Source organism: Biomphalaria glabrata, chromosome 1, assembly GCF_947242115.1.
Source record: "Biomphalaria glabrata chromosome 1, xgBioGlab47.1, whole genome shotgun sequence".
NCBI lineage: Eukaryota > Metazoa > Mollusca > Gastropoda > Planorbidae > Biomphalaria > Biomphalaria glabrata.
Window position 1 is genome coordinate 15,099,964 of NC_074711.1, and position 17,485 is coordinate 15,117,448.

Genomic DNA, 17,485 nt, shown 5'->3' on the forward strand with positions numbered 1-17,485 from the left:
CACCTTCTATAGACAGTACCATGAGCCACTCACCTCCTGCAGACAACACTACGAGCCAATCTTTTCAGTCATGTCCCGACAGACAACAAAGTAATCTCTTATAGAACTCCAAAAAGGGTGGGTGGAATTCAATATAAATTTGATATGTGAAATGAAATGGTGTTTCTTGAATGAATCTCCGATGTGATGTTCCCTAATGGAAAGATTAGGAAGTGACGGCCGCACAGGGCGTGTGTTTGTGTTTCTAAATAAGTTCACTGTAGGTGTAACTATACCAGAACGTCATCTGATACAATTATACATGACATTTTACTAAGACACTGGGGTGAAGAAGGGTGCGGCGGAGTCTCCTTGTGTGCTATTTTATCAACCCATCTTTTGATGGGCTAATTGAAAGTAGCCTCCGGGGCTCACCACCTATTTTCGGACCAAGTGGAAGGATCTCATTCAGGTTACCCATGATGCACGAAAGCTTCAACAACTTTTTTTTGGTCAACTTGTACAGGTGTATAAAACCCACCTGTCGATGTAGCTGATTCATACGATTGTTGATCCCGTAACGGGCTACAAACTTTTATTTTGTTTGTTTGTGTAGCCTACTTAGGTAAGTTCCTCGTATTACATTCTAGAACTGTGAGCTCTACAAAAGAGATAACTTTTTGTTATGACGTCTTTCTATCCATCTTTTCCTGTATTTAGTCTATTAGTTATGTGGGTTAGTTTAAACTTAGTTGTTGGAATAATCCCTGGATGAAGATAGCTATTTGGAGTTGGCAATGCCAACAATTAAGATGACAACTGGATTAATTTAGTTTCTCTATCAAGTTGAGTGTACAGGCATCCAGTGTAAAATGTACTATTGTAAACTAACAGGTTTTCCTCTTTCTAAACTAGGGACTTGAAAACATTAACTTTCACGGATAGATTTACTTGTTACAATACTTATCGTCCGTGATTTCTTTTGTAATTGTTTCATAAAACATCAAGTTTAATAGAGAAAATATTTTTTGGATTTAACTTGATACATGGTTCATGATGGTTATTAGGTTGTGTAGTATGCGTTTGGACGATTCTCCCGAGTTCAGGCTTTCTTCTTCTTCTTCTTCTTCTAGCCAGCTTTATTGCTGCTGAGCTGTGAGCTCTTTTGCAGACTGTGCCAAGGAAAAAAAGTGTGCTGTTTTCTTCAGTTGTTCAGCACTGCCGTACAGGGTGTTGGTTATGTTGGGCTGTAGTGGAAGTAGGGTCTGCCTAAGGTGGATTAGGGTGGCATTCAAAGACGATATGGTTTACGGTTTCAAAGGGGTGGGCGCAGTGTCTGCAAAGGGGTAGTTGTGTGGAGTTTATTTTGTTCAGGTGGTAATTTAATAGTGGTGTGTGTCCCGTTCTTAGTTGGAAGATTGTAGATTGTTCTTTGCGGGGGAGGAAGTTAATACTGTCCAGTTTATTAGGCGTAGTCATTTCTCTGTACATGGCTCTGCCTGTGTTTCCTGATGCCCATTGGTTGAGCCACTCCTCTTTGTGATTGTTGAGTTTAGGCCCTGACCGCCTCTATTCCATGCCGTCCTGCAGGAGGCTTTGACACGGACTTAATAATTTTCATTTCTGAAGGAGCGTCCAAAACTTATAAAAGCAAGAAAACAAATATGTCTGTTGAATGAAATAATGCACTCCAGTGTTTTCATTTACTGAAATGTCTCAATGTTGTTGTTATTGCTTTTCATGCTAAAGTTTGACTTTTATTAGCAAGTGTTACTAAATATTCTTTCCTTGTGGAAGCAGGTGAAGAGAAACGGCAGCATACAAAATAGTACAAGTTACTTTTGTTTTTTTAATATCACCGAGCAAATTGAGCTTGTAGTAAGAAACTTCAAGACACTTCGTTAGTCGTCCACTGTTGTTTTCTTTTTCCCCATTCTTTACGGTTACAAGAAGCACACAACAAATGTGTAACTAAAAATACACAGGTTACACGTGGCAATCAGTAGTTTTACAAAACGTATTCTCTAATAACTGAAATAATGAACGATTAATAACATTCTAATAAAAATAGAACTTGACTATTCAACACTATGTTGGAAATCCTTTGAATTTTAAAGTATAACAAATCACCTCATAGATTTTAAAACATCTTTGAAAATTTGAATATTCATTTTATTCCGCTGTATGGTGAACGATTGTAAAAATACTGTATGCACTACTCAACGTTAAAGGAAACTGATGACCAAAATTAAAACTTAGAATGTATTGTACACGAGGCCTTCGTAAGTTACACACGAACTAAGACAAACAATAAACACCAATTTAGTATGCAGTGTTTTATTAGTCATTAGTGGTAAAAAATGTTGCTATCATTCCGACACTATCAGAGCGATGACGTCGCAAACACTATCAGAGAGATGACGTCGCAAACACTATCAGAGAGATGACGTCGCAAACACTATCAGAGAGATGAAGTCGCAAACACTATCAGAGCGATGACGTCGCAAACACTATCAGAGAGATGACGTCGCAAACACTATCAGAGAGATGACGTCGCAAACACTATCAGAGAGATGACGTCGCAAACACTATCAGAGAGATGACGTCGCAAACACTATCAGAGAGATGACGTCGCAAACACTATCAGAGCGATGACGTCGCAAACACTATCAGAGAGATGACGTCGCAAACACTATCAGAGAGATGACGTCGCAAACACTATCAGAGAGATGACGTCGCAATACTATCAGAGAGATGACGTCGCAAACACTATCAGAGAGATGACGTCGCAAACACTATCAGAGAGATGACGTCGCAAACACTATCAGAGAGATGACGTCGCAAACACTATCAGAGAGATGACGTCGCAAACACTATCAGAGAGATGACGTCGCAAACACTATCAGAGAGATGACGTCGCAAGCATTATCAGAGAGATGACGTCGCAATACTATCAGAGAGATGACGTCGCAAACACTATCAGAGAGATGACGTCGCAATACTATCAGAGAGATGACGTCGCAAGCATTATCAGAGAGATGACGTCGCAATACTATCAGAGAGATGACGTCTCAACACAGAGAGATGACTTCCTTTATGCCCAAATGAACTCTACAATCATAACATAGTAACGCGATCAGAGGCGTTGCTGTATCAGTTGTAATTATTTACTAGTCTATTTTCTATTCTCATCGATTATCATCCATACAGAACTCATCTAATGTTGCTTTTGTCATTACAACACGGAGGCGCGGTTGCCGAGTGTTACATGGTTTCTTAGAGTCCACCCAGCTCTAATGGGTACCTAACATTAGTCGAGGAAAATTAAAGGCGGTTGGCCGTTGTGGTGCTACATGACGCCCTCTATAACAGTGGGCCATAGAAGCAGATGACCTTTACATCAACTGCCCCCAAAGATCGCAATGTATGAAAAGAGTACTTTACTTTTACTTGTAACTAAAACTTAACAAGCGTTAATTAGTTGGTTGTTTTTGTTTCTTTTTATTTTTTTCTAGATAAACAGAATAAACAGAAGAATGATTTGCTTTGTTCTTCTCGTCATTTCTTTGGCTGTCACCAGTGCCCAGTACGCTCCTCATCCGGTTCCGCAACCAGGCTACTATCCAGTCCCTAATCCATATGGTCAAAATGCTCCAAATCCAAGTCAGCAGCCAATCAATTATCCGGTCCCTAATCCAAATGGTCAATATTCTCCGAATCAAGGTCCGATACCAGGGAATTATCCAGTCCCAAATCCAAATGGTCAATACGCTCCGATTCCAGGTCCACAACCGGGCAATTATTTAATCTCTAATTCAAATAGTCAATATGCCCAGAATCCTCAACAAGGCAACTATCCAGTCCCACATCCAAATGGACAAAATGCCCCAAATCCAAATCCACAACCAGGCAACTATCCAGTCCCAAATCCAAATGGACAATATGTCCCAAATGCAAATCCTCAACAAGGCAACCATCCAGTCCCAAATCCAAATGGACAATATGCCCCAAATCCAAATCCACAACCAGGCAACTATCCAGTCCCAAATCCAAATGGACAATATGCCCCAAATCCTAATCCTCAACAAGGGAACTATCCAGTCCCAAATCCAAATGGACAAAATGCCCCAAATCCAAATCCACAACCAGGCAACTATCCAGTCCCAAATCCAAATATACAATATGCCCCAAATCCAAATCCACAACCAGGCAACTATCCAGTCCCAAATCCAAATGGACAATATGCCCCAAATCCTAATCCTCAACAAGGGAACTATCCAGTCCCAAATCCAAATGGACAAAATGCCCCAAATCCAAATCCACAACCAGGCAACTATCCAGTCCCAAATCCAAATATACAATATGCCCCAAATCCACAACCAGGCAACTATCCAGTCCCAAATCCAAATGGACAAAATGCCCCAAATCCAGATCCACAACCAGGCAACTATCCAGTCCCCAAACCAAATGGTCAATACAGTGACGATTCCCAGTCAAGCAATCCAGTGCCAAATCCAGTTTATCAGCCAGAGGAAGACAGTGAAGAAAATTTTTACAAGGATTTCCCCTTCCCATCTGGCAATATTGAATACTACAAAAACAATGATAATTCCGACCTGAACGGTGTATTGGATATGTTCAAGTATGAGGACGAACCAGAATACAATCCATCTAAAGATACAACACACTATTCCAAGCCGGTTTACAAAGATGCTGATGCAAGCCATGGAAATTGTAAGTTGTTTTTTCTTCTATTCCTTCTACTATCTTATGCTTACTTAATAGTCTAAGGAAGTTGGAATGTGGAGGTTGGAATGTGGAGGTTGGAATGTGGATGTTGGAATGTGGAGGTTGGAATGTGGAAGTTGGAATGTGGATGTTGGAATGTGGATGTTGGAATGTGGAGGTTGGAATGTGGAAGTTGGAATGTGGAGGTTGGAATGTGGAAGTGGGAATGTGGAAGTTGGAATGTGGAGGTTGGAATGTGGAGGTTGTTGGATGTTTTTTTTTCTAGAGTTGGTTATTCTAATGCTCTTAGATCTATATAGGCCTAACTGTAAATTTAGTTCTAGATCTCAATAATAGTTCTAAAGACTAGAATCTATTATCTGCTTCGGCATCGTCTAAGATGTAAGCTATAAAAAGGGTGTGAAGTAGTTAGTGCAGTTAATAAATTTATCCTTTGCCGCAAATGAATTAATTAAAACTACTAAATATTGACCTAACACGCTTATAAGATTCCCACTATTATCCATGTATAGACTAACAGAAATTAAACAGCACCAAAAAAATTCGAAACAACCCCATTCATTATATTACAAAGAAGCTTTTGGCAAACATTTGTGTTTACTTAAACTAAAAGTTTCGAACTTTTTAGTTCACTTTTGCCCATCTTCTCAGGGAGGTTTCCATGCTTCCTTTAGACCAGCGGTTCTCAACCTTTTAAGCTCGGCGACCCCTTTTTACAATCCCCCACTCTGTTGCGACCCCCACCCACACAGCAATAGAAGAATAGACAAAAACAATCCATATTTTCGATGGTCTTAGGCGACCCCTGGCAAATCGTCAATCGACCCCCAAGGGGGTCGCGATTCACAGGTTGAGAACCCCTGCTTTAGACGCTCAGCTAACACAACTCTGCTTGAGGCGGGATTCCAACTCAAAATATAAATCAGCTGAAAAAATTGAAGCTGAAGGATGAACACCATTCTTACTAAGAAACATGAACAACATTTTAAAATACTATTTTAAAAAAAACGACTATACCTCCTTTGTACAACTTATAGAGCGATTGTTTTTCTCTTCATAACTATTAAATGTTAGATTAAAACAGGGATGGACCATTTTTACCTGTCCAATTCCCCCCCCCCCACTCACACACACACCTTTTTTCCGCCGGGAAAAAATACTGGTGAAACGAACTTATAGATCTACTACACTTTATAATATTCCAATGATAGGCCTTTAGACCTAGACCTAGAAGACGATGCGCAAATGTTTAAACTTATGCATTGATTTATTAAAATCTGCGGAAATACAGGAGACGTATAGGCCGTTCAAGACAAATATATTTCCTAGTCCTTCTCTAGTGTACGATATACACCAACTGTCAAATTTGTAGGAAACTCGTTTCTCCCGTTTTCGAGATCCGTGTCCAGGTTCCACCCACTCAAGAGGTTCCAGGTTCCACGAAGTTACCGAGTGGAATGGACGTATTGTAAATAGTGAAGCTGTATCCAGAAAGTCTTGCAGTTTCACAAAAAAAACATGTCCTCGTAATTGTGCTAAATCTAAAAAAGGAAAAGACAACTACAGACAATAGCACAGCTAAACACCATGTTAGGTTATTAGAGCAATTTGTTTTGTTTCCCAGACTTAACGTCAGTGTTCAGTGGAAATGTTACGATTCTGTGGTATGATGTACATTACTTCAGGTATAGAGAATGAATGAGGTGTAGGCCTACCTCTTGTGTACCTCAATGAGTCATTAGGAGCCTACAGTTATGAATAAGCCATTACTGAAGATATGAAATAGCTCTAAGTAAAATTCATCCGAGCTATATGTGAAGGTCTAAATTAGTCCTAAAGAAAGATTTTAAATAGCCTTTAGTAAAGATGTGAATGAATCATTAGAATGGATATGAATGAATCATTAGAATGGATATGAATGAATCATTAGAATGGATATGAATGAATCATTAGAATGGATATGAATGAATCATTAGAATGGATATGAATGAATCATTCAGTCTGGATTTATTCTTCCCCATGATCAGCCATTTCGTGGGAACAATTGTCGATCTGTTGTTTTTTAAAGTCATAAATTACGCTGTCTTCAATTTTACACTTACTCAATAAAAAAACTGAATAAAATTAGATTAGAAATTAAATTATTTATTTATTGAAATATATTTAATGTGGCAGAGCAACAAGACATATATTTTGCTATGACAGGACAGATTATTGTGAATTGTGATAGATAGGAGTGCGAGTTTATCCAATAACAAAAGTACATAAAAACTTGTCTCTCTCTCTGTCCTTCTCCTGTCGCTTTTCTTGACGTAGTTTACATAATTTGTAGATAAAAGCTACACTTGTACGACAGATATTTGTCTGTACTCTTGTGTGAATTCAATAAAATTTAAACTTGCGGCAAAGCCCTACCCACCCACGCCTTTTCCACACTTAATATTCTTTTTTTAAATAATATAGGTTTGTGTCTACAGTGTACCCCAACAGGGGACACTGTGTAACCATTGCGCTCACTTGATGCTCTACTAACTAAAAAAAACGATTACGGCAGTGTAATTTATTATAAACTTTCTCCCATCTTTCGCTCAGAGGCGGACAAAGAAGGACAAAAAAAAAAGAAGTAACTTTGAAAATCAATTTGTTACGATATGCATTATATTCAAGGCTGCTAAACTACTATATTAAGTCAGATAGTCCTCAGACGAAGTCCTCTTTAACGTTAGTAGAATATTTTAGTCGGCAATATTTTGTTCGCGCTATTTTGTCGACGCTATTTAGTCCGCGCTTTTTTTGTCTGGGTACCACATATCCCACATTGTACTTTGTAGGAAGAATGCTCCTCGCAGAATCCAAGGATAATCACTTAAGCTACACCTTATGTCCAAAGTATATTGATCAGCTAAAACGCTCTTCCAAAAGTAAAACTTATGCCCGGGAATGTTACAAAGTCTTGTGAAGATTTTATTGTGTTAAAGGTTTCGAATTGACTAGCACATGCTCGTTAAAGAGGTCAAGAAGTCAACAATTATCAACAACTAATTTTATACTGTAATGTAAACAAACCTAAAAATCAGCGCCTTTGTTTTTCACAATTCATATTTCAGACAGTTTATTTAAAACAAAACAAAAAATTAAATAAAAACTGAATTCGAAAATTAGATAAAGAGAGAACACCTATATACAGAAAAATAAAAGATAAACATTTTTATACTTTAAGCTTTCCCGAAATAAGACACCCAAAAAGGAGGGCATGTCCTCCTTTTGCCGTAAATCTGGCAACCATAAATACAGAGACCTGCATGCAGATTTATTGTAGATAGATCATTGGCCATTTCAAATATATTTTGGTGTTGAAAAACATTATAAAATAAACAAAGCTTATTCGAAATCTGTTAATATATTTTGTATTGCTTTCGTATTTCAATAGATAAATGTGATGCAGGCAGCAATCGGAAATTCCCCATTGAGGGTGTCTGCTTCGCTTACTTTGTGTGCGTGAATTCGGAACTCCAATATCGTCAGTGTAAAGATGGATTCAGATTTAATGCTGCATCCGCAAGTGACGCTTCTTGTGTTCCGGATCCAACCTGTGTCACTGGTAAGAAAACGTGATAGACCTATTTTTTCAGTTGGATAAGTATTATTTCTTTGAAGTCTGCTGCATACCACAGAGCAACCTTTATAATAATTGTGGCATGTCACATGCGTAAGTATTTATAAGTATGCTGTTAGTAGGCCTATTGTTTTTATTCAAATTCTACTTTTACCTCAGTCTACATCGACGCCGACGGACAATGGTTATGTCTGCGTTGGTTGTGGCAAAATATGTAGGTCGCAGCTGGGGCTGCGTAGCCACTTGAAAAAGTACACTCATTAATCTTCGGATACGAAGACAAGCGTTATTATTTCTAACTCACGCTTTTGACAACTTTTGATTATCCTATTGAGATTCAATTCCGCACATCAACTTGCGACAATGAAAAACGTTGGTGAAAAGAAGACAAAATGTTGTTCAAAAAGAGATTCAGCCATGGAGCAATTTTTTATAGTGTATAATGTCAAGAATGCAGTTTCTTGCAGAATGGAATTAAGAAAACTTCGTGGATTTGCATCGAGTGAAAGAAGTTTTTCCAGGTTGAAATTAATAAGAAACTATTTGAGAGCCACTTTGACGCCTGAATAGTCTAGCAATTATAGGTATGAAACGAAATACCGTCCAGTTTTTGGATTATTTATAGCTTATTTGAGACTTTCCTGTCATCAAAGCAAGGAAAAAATATTTTTGTTGTAGGTTAACGAGATCTACATGAATATGCTTAAGAAGCTTTTCGAAACTCTAGTAGAACTCTAAGGAAATAGCGGCACCTATATTTTAATTATTTGTTAATTTATATTTATATAAAACAATAATAAATGTTAATTATTCTTTTCTTTGTTCTTCGACAGCCTGTCAGGATGGCTGGGAAGCTGACCCAAACGACATTACATATTATTTCCTTAATAAACAAAGAATGCCGTGTCCAGAGGGTACTTACTTTGACAGGAAGATCTGTGGATGTCAATTCAAATGTAAGTGCTGTGTTTAGTAAGGTTTGGCCACAACCTCGTTGATGTTACCGCCACATGTTTATATGTCAATGCGATTACAATATTAAGAAAATCATAAACAGGTATTTTTTATTTATTGAAATATTTATACAATTTGATTCAGCCCAGGCAAAAATTACAATGTTAAGTTGTTTGGTATATGACACTGTTTTAAAATGTATTTTAATTTTTTACTTGATATGAGTTTGTCAAAAGGTCGAAGCTTACTTGTAAAAGGGGGGCAACACTGGCATCCCAGTTCTTGTTGTCTGGTGGATGTAGAAATTTGGTCCCTTGAGTAAAACTGGAGGTTTCCAAAGAATTTATTTTTTTGACAAAATTTTAAACATTAGGGCATTTATTTCAAAATTCTTTAGAATGCAATGAACGCACGTGAAATCGTGCAAGTTGGTTGTGTGTGTGTGTGTGTGCGTGTTACGTGCTGTTTCTTTGATAACTCATTATTCACTTTGCAATGTCTTTTACAGCGACGCTGAAACCCTATTACCAGTAATGATGGCAATGAAACCAGCACATAGGCCTACCCAAATAGCATCAAGCACAAAGCTAGACAACTGCAACAATAAAAACAGCCAGATGTAACCATGAGAAGAAATTAAACCTTTTTTTACTGTGATTTATATTGTGGTGTTTATTAAGCGTCCCCGAAAGGGGAATAGCCGATATTATTTTTGTGTGCTCTGTCTTGTCTGTCCGTCCGTCCGTCCGTCCAGTTTAGATCTCGTAAACTATAAAAGATAGTGAAAATCTGACATCAAGATATTTTAGATCTTTCAAAGTTCTGATGCAACGGCTACTTTTCTTCTTTTCTGAAAGCGAAAAATTTAATTTTTAAAATCAACCATGCAAGCAGTATTTCATAAAAATACACCCCACTTTTGAATATGAGACCTTGTATGTGTTGGGGCGCATTATGAGGCGGATATTTCTATAAGAAGTTAAAAGTTAATGTTGGAGAAATTACGATGCACAGGTAAAAAAAAAAAAAGGAAGTTCTAGAGAGAGATAGAAAGAGAGAGCGGGCCGTGAAATTTCACTGTAACAGTTACACTAATTCACGGGCTAAAAAAGTGTGTTAGGTTGAGCGTTAAAATGAGGTCAGTATGTTAAAATTAGAAAAAAAAAAGAATAGAAGGGGTGTTGTGACCATAATAAACAAGAAAAAGACAGGGAACAAATCAACGGGCGTAGCCGGTGCGTTCTGCTAGTTTAGAATAATTGTGAACAGGCCTGTTCTGTCAGACATCATCAATGAATAAAACCTCTACACAATTTTACGTAATGTTAGCTTTATTTTAAAAAAACAAACACACTCTTAAACCCAAAAATATTAATGTCTAAAAGAGGGAAATTCTATTTTTATTATTTTAAAACAAAAAAAAAACAATATTCAAACGTAATAATAATTTTAATTGCTCAAACTAAATATAAGACAAGATAATTTTTTGGTCCAAACAAATGGAAATTCAGTTTCACTACAATTGACCACCTCAGCGTAACTAATATAATAATAACCATAAAGATGCAAATACGAATAACATTCACACGCGAAACTAATGCACACTCACAACCATCGCTTTGTGAATTGGACGTCTATGTACTTCTCGATGACGACAGATGACCGAAAGTGGGATATAGGAGTTTTTAAATCTTTCTGTTTTAGTCCTAGTGGAAAAGAGACGACCACTTCCTCCTGATCTGGTGTGCAGTGGTTTAATAGGTGCAGGTTGTCTTTAAGGATCGTGTGTGTTTTGGAAAGGCATCTTTCATGAAAAAGTTCTTAGAGAAATGGTAGCTGTGTTTGACTAATATACGATGTTTTTTAATTAATCTATTTAGTCAATGTCCTTGTGCCAGTTAAGTATTACCATACCAGCAGGTGATGGCAAAGTTAATTAGACTGCAGATGGTTGCTCTATAGAAAAGTTTAAATATTGTTTTGTTGATTTTAAATTTTCTTAGCTTTCTAAGATAGAAGAGTAGTAGATGAATTTTGGTGTAAAGGTTTGTTGTTGATGGTTGTACCTAGGTATTTATATTCTTGCACTCGGTCTATAGTTTGGTTGTTTATCTGAATTTCTGCAAGTTGGCCTTTATGTTTCCTAAAATCTATTATCATTTCTTTTGTTTTCTGAACATTTAAAATAAGAAAGTTGTGATTGCACCATTGGTAAAAAGTGTTAATTGTAGAATTATACAGATTTTTGTCACCTGCAATAAGGCCGAGGATTGCTGTGTCGTCTGAAAATTTTATGATGGGAATATCCGCTAATTGGCTCCGAATGTCATTGGTGTAGATAAATATTGTTGAAAGAATGCACCCCTGTGGCGCTCCAGTACTAAGCTCTCTCGTGCCTGACACATGGCCGTTCGCTTGTACATATTGTGGACGTTTAATCAGAAAGTTTAGAACCATAAATGTTTTGCAAATGTTTTGTAGCATACGATGTGGTTGGATGGTGTTGAAGGTGGGTAAGAAGTCAACGCATAATACTCTGGCATAGTGTGTCTGAGTCTCAAGATGATGGTGTAGAAGATCCAGCATGAATAGTAGTGCAACTTCTGTACTTCTTGACTATTTGTAAACAAACTGGTGCGAGTCAAGACGTATTTCTACTTCTTTCAGTAGACGTTTTAAAATCATTTTTTCCTAGCACTTCAATGGAATTGATGTCAGGGCTACGGGACTTAGGTCGTTGTTGGAAGCAATGATCTTCTTTTTGGGTACTGGAATTATTTCAGATGTCTTATCGGGTCCCGTAGTTTTGGCTGTGTTTATTTGTTTGAACATTATAGTCGCTTCTAGTTTATTAAACAGTTCTTGAGATTGGTCTAGATTCTAGATTGCTGTTGTCAAATGATGCCAATAAATCTTGGTGGTCTTTCTCAGAGTTGTGGCAGTCAAAACAAACTGTAGAAATCATTTAATTCATTTACAAATTTGTTGTTGTCAGCTACACACATTGGTTCGCGCTTAGCTACGTAGTCAGTCATTTGTTATTGTCAGCGACACACATTGGTTCGCGCTTAGCTACGTAGTCAGTCATTTGTTATTGTCAGTGACACACATTGGTTCGCACTTAGCTACGTAGTCAGTCATTTGTTACAAGCTAGTCCAACAAGCGTTAGAGTTATTTTTCTCGAAAAACCTTTCAATTTTAATGTTCAATTATAACCTAATTAAGGTCAAGAGATAGTGATTTACAGGTAAAGTAATTTATTTTCTTTTTGAAGGGAATAAAGTTGGCTACAGAAAATGTATCCATTCTATATTATAACAAGCTCTCCTACCCTCTATGAGTTGCGATCACCATGCAACATATCATGAGGACGTCGTCCCTGGGGCATTCTGTGTTGGCCTACAGCAGTGTTTCTCAAACTGTGTGCCGCGGCACACTAGTGTGCCGCCGAAGATTTGCAGGTGTGCCGCGGGAGTTTTCAGAACGCCACACGTGCAGCGTTACACAAGTTTATCTACTATTAAATGTTTATTTTACGTTGCGATGACATACATCCCCACTTTCAACGACCAGTAATAGAAGTGGAGCGCTCCATATTGACGGAAAGGGGTGTTAGCTCTTCAGGTTATGGAATTGTCAACTATACATATATTATTATTATAATGACTCAAATGTAGGCCGCCTTAGCAGTTCTTGAATTGGTAACGATAATAATGAGCGATTTGTTTCGTGTAAATTGTGTAGGTGTATACTAATAGTAACAAATTATCAATAAGCATCATTCACTGTTATCCATGGAGAAATACGTTAGCAAGAATGAAACTGAGAAAGCTTTAAATGAAAAGCAAGGAACCAAACGAAGGTACAAAGAAGATTGCATCGGATATGGTTTCGTATCTTCGGGACCTCAAGATTCTCCATTGCCATTCTGTCTGATCTGCAATGCAACTCTGTCGAATGAGGCGCTTGTTCCAATCAAATTGAAGAAACACTTGGAAACAAAATATCCAGCTGTAAAAGCGCAACCGAAAGAATACTTCGAAAACATCAGGGCTCAACAAAATAAACAAGCTAAGAAACTTACGAACTACCTAAAGCTGCCAGAAAAGGGATTGATTGTAAGTTATAAGGTTGCTCAGTTATTAGCAAAACGCAAGAAAGCACACACAGAGGCTGAATCAGTCATTGCACCAGCTTTAGCAATAGTTGTTGAAACTATCCTAGTTCCTTTGTCAAATGGTACTATTTTGCGCAGAATTGAAGACTTATCGTCAGATTTACAAGATCAAATCTGCGAACACTTCGACGTAAGTGACGATGAAGTGTCTCTGATGTGGTCTCTTCAAGTTGATGAATCCACTAACGTTAGTGGCAAAGCCCAGCTGCTAGCTTTTATTGGGTTCATAAAGAATGAAAAATGTGTCAACGAATTCTTATTTTGCAAAGACTTACCAACTACGACCAAAGGCGAAGATATTTTTAAGTGGTGAACGAAAACATTTTGCTATTCAAACTACAGTGGAAAAACTGTGTCAGCGTTTGCACCGATGGCTGTCCTTCCATGCAGGGAAATAGAAAGGGATTCGACACTCTTTTGCGTCAAGAAAATCCAAATGTATTAGTTGTTCACTGCATGATCCACCGAGAAGCTCTTGCCTTCAAATCTTTGCCGAAAGATTTGATGTCTGTTCTGGATCAAGTGATTGAAGTTGTAAACTTCATCAAATCTCGACCGCTTGATTCCCAACTTTTCTCACAACTTTGTGAAGCAATGGATTCAGACTATAAATGTCTCCTGTATTACACCAGCATTCGTTGGCTGTCCATGGGAAAAGTGTTAAAGCGTGTCATCCAACTCAAGGCTGAGCTGATTTCATTCTTGGGGGCTGAAACAAAAGACTTTGGATTTTCCATTAATGACGAGATCTGGTGGGTTAAGGTGACATTTCTCTCTGATTTATTTGACAAATTAAATTCATTGAATTTAAGTCTTCAAGGACCATCGGAAACCATCATCATTGCATCATCAAAACTGAAATCATTTGGTGAAAAATTGTCTTTGTGGCAAAGTAAGATCTCGAAAGGACTGCTTTCCAACTTACAATGAATGTGCTTCAAATAAAGAAATCACCCCCAAAATTCTGGACACTTTGAAACACCTGCAGTCAGCATTGCAGCATTACTTTCTAACAGTTGGAAGTCATGAATAGGGATGGGTCAGCTCTCCATTTGGAAACAATGAAGCTACAAATCTTACAACTGAAGAAAAAGAGCAGCTCATTGATTTAAAAAATGATGCAAATCTTAAGTCAAGTTTTGCCGAGAAAAGCCTGAATGTGTTTTGGATTTCTATCAACAATTATATCCTGAAATCAGTTTAAAAGCAATCAAAATAATTCTTCCATTCGCATCTTCATGGTTTTGTGAGTTTGGATTTTCAGCACTGACTGAAATCAAATCTAAGAAAAGAGAGAGACTTCTTACAATAGACGATGAAATGCGAGTTTGATTGTCGACTTTGGAGCCTCGATTAGATCGCATTTGCTCTCAAAAACAGGCACACCCTTCACATTAAATATAATACTTAAAAACAGGTCAAATCATTGTTTTTTTTAAATTATAAAACAACTGTTGCTTTTCGTGGTGTGCCGCGAAATTTTTGTAGTTTGTTTACTGTGCCGGAAGACAAAAAAGTTTGAGAAACACTGGCCTACAGGTAGTCCACTCTAATATACACTGATGTAAGATATACATTTATAGACTATGCCGCTACGTGGGCTAAGTGCGGAATGAAGTCCTTTAAGATTAACATCAACAGTTGAGAGAGAACAAAAGCACAGGAACGCAAGAGCGGAGAGGAGTCCTAGATTGCAGATGGTGTGCACGCACCAGAGGCGGCCTTAGCATTGTGCGGGGACCTGGGCGTTTGTCATAACAGGGCCACGAATACTTTTACGATTGGGCTGACAGGGACAAAAGATTCGCTTTATCGCGGGGTTCCCTAAGACGTGGAACCTGGGGTGTTGCCCTACTCGCTACCCTCTATTAAGGCCGCCTCTGACACAACAGAAGTCTGGTGATCACAAATTCTACCGTGGATGTGTATCACGAACGGACATGCTATATGGGCAACCTGGCAAATGCCCGGTGTCTTAAATTGGCATTTTAGGCAACTTAAAATGTCAGTAGGCTGCGTCCCGACGTTCCGTAGACGTGATTAGCCTCGCCTTACCTTATATATAAAAGATATTTACAGACTAGCCACAACTTATCCCTGGAATAGTTACACATCCTTTAAGAATGTTGGTTTGTTTAGTTTTAGGCCTACCTGTTTTATTTGTTACTTCATAATAAACTAAACATCCCACAGGATGGCCGGGGGGGGGCTGGGTGGCGGGCAGAGTCCGTCTCATAGAGACGACACTCGAGGGCGCATAACACACAAATTGGCAGCCATTAAGTTTTATACTTTACTCTTATAGTTTTATCAAAATAATGTAATAAACTAATTAAGATTGCGATTGTAGGCTTCTGTATATTTTTTTTCCTATAACCTCTAAGTCTATTTAGCCTACATGTAGAAATATAATACGTTACTGAAACCCATGTTTGCATACATGCTTTCAGTTTTATGTATATCAAATGCAATCAAGTTGTGGGTGGATTTGTAAGGTACTACCCGGGCCCATTTTGACACCCCAATGTGTATGAACTAGATAAGCGGTTCACAAACTGTGGTACGCGGATAATTATAACATCTTTTTCGCTAAAAACCAATTTCATTCGATCGGATAATTTGAATAATAATCAACTGACCCCTCTAACTGTTTAATAAGTCTATTCTATGACTATTGCTGAAGCAGATTGGCAAAAGAACAATGATTAATAACAGTCCTACGATAGAATTATATTTTGCTCATGAATATATCAAATTTACTTATTTGACAAACCAATCTGAGTTGTTCCTTCCATTACTCTGCTTTATCACACCATTCAAAGAAGTAGGCCAGATTTTGTTTTCAAGTTTCCAGCCAACGACACTGTAACTCCACGAAACATTGGACATCAGCCTATACATTAATTGTGCACATTTTATGCTTAATTAGTTATACAGTGTTAATTCGTGTAAGTTTAATTTTGTTTTTCGCAGAGGCCCATCTAACCGTTAGATTATGGGTAAATAGTCGAAGCATAAGCAGACGTCTGAATAGGAGCAAGAGTGTAATGGAAATAGCGACAATGGACTCTGATATGATGCCGTATGCTATGAGAGGCCGCACCACATAAAGCAAAATGACTTAAACAAGCTCCTGAAAATTTGCATTTCGGATTTCTACCTTACAACGGCAGCAGTGTTCAGCCACAATGTGTCATATGTTTCAATGTGTTATCGAACGTCGAAAGATTAAAACCTGCTAAACTGAAGCGCCATCTTGTAACTAATCATAATGGACTAAAAGATAAACTCCTGTATTTCTTTAAAAGTAAAACGAGAGTCAATGCAAATCATCAGAAAATTATTAGCGATGCAACAACAGTGAAAGCTCTTAAGGCTTAGAATATTATGGCATTGTGAATAGCGCAGAGCAAAAAAAAAAAAAAGCAAACACGGTTGCGGAGAGTTTGATTATGCCAGCGGCTTTAGAAATATGCGATTTGGGCAGACAATGCTGTGTTGGGCGTCCGCCAACATCGTATGGCTTGTAAAGGGGTCCCTGAACTGAAATAGTTTGAGAACCTCTGAACTAGATCCATCAAGGAACAAGAATTGGACTGGCCTATTTATACACAGATATACTTCTACCATGGGCAATAATTTCTTCTGAAGACGTAAAATGACACTAATAGAGATTAGGCCTATATAGATCTATGTATTATATAGATCTAGGTATTATATAGATATTCTTAACCAACAGACCTGGATTAGTAGTAGATCTTACTAGATTTTTCCAAGGCTTTTGACAAAGTTCACCACCATAGTTTCCTTAAAAAAATTAAAATATTTTGGCATTGATCTTCTGATAGGGAGAGTACATATTGCAATAATAAATGCCTCTAAATCAACACCAATAGCAGTAAACTCAGATGTACCTCAAGGAACAGTCTTATGTCCACTACTCTTTTTAATTTACATAAGTGATTTACCAAATTGCATTAATTCAGGAACAAAAGTCAGATTATTTGCA

At 37.8% G+C, this 17,485-nt stretch overlaps 1 protein-coding gene across 1 annotated transcript; it reads left to right on the top strand.

Annotated features, from left to right (window-relative positions):
* Window positions 1-455: 455 nt before the first annotated feature.
* On the top strand, window positions 456-9,955 carry LOC106073091 (skin secretory protein xP2-like). The gene is made up of 5 exons (XM_056024182.1): window positions 456-604; window positions 3,495-4,713; window positions 8,159-8,329; window positions 9,178-9,300; window positions 9,807-9,955. The coding sequence occupies exons 2-5, from the start codon at window positions 3,516-3,518 to the stop codon at window positions 9,830-9,832; spliced, it is 1,518 nt and encodes a 505-aa protein (XP_055880157.1). The 5' UTR covers window positions 456-604; window positions 3,495-3,515; the 3' UTR covers window positions 9,833-9,955.
* The last annotated feature ends 7,530 nt before the right edge of the window (window positions 9,956-17,485 follow it).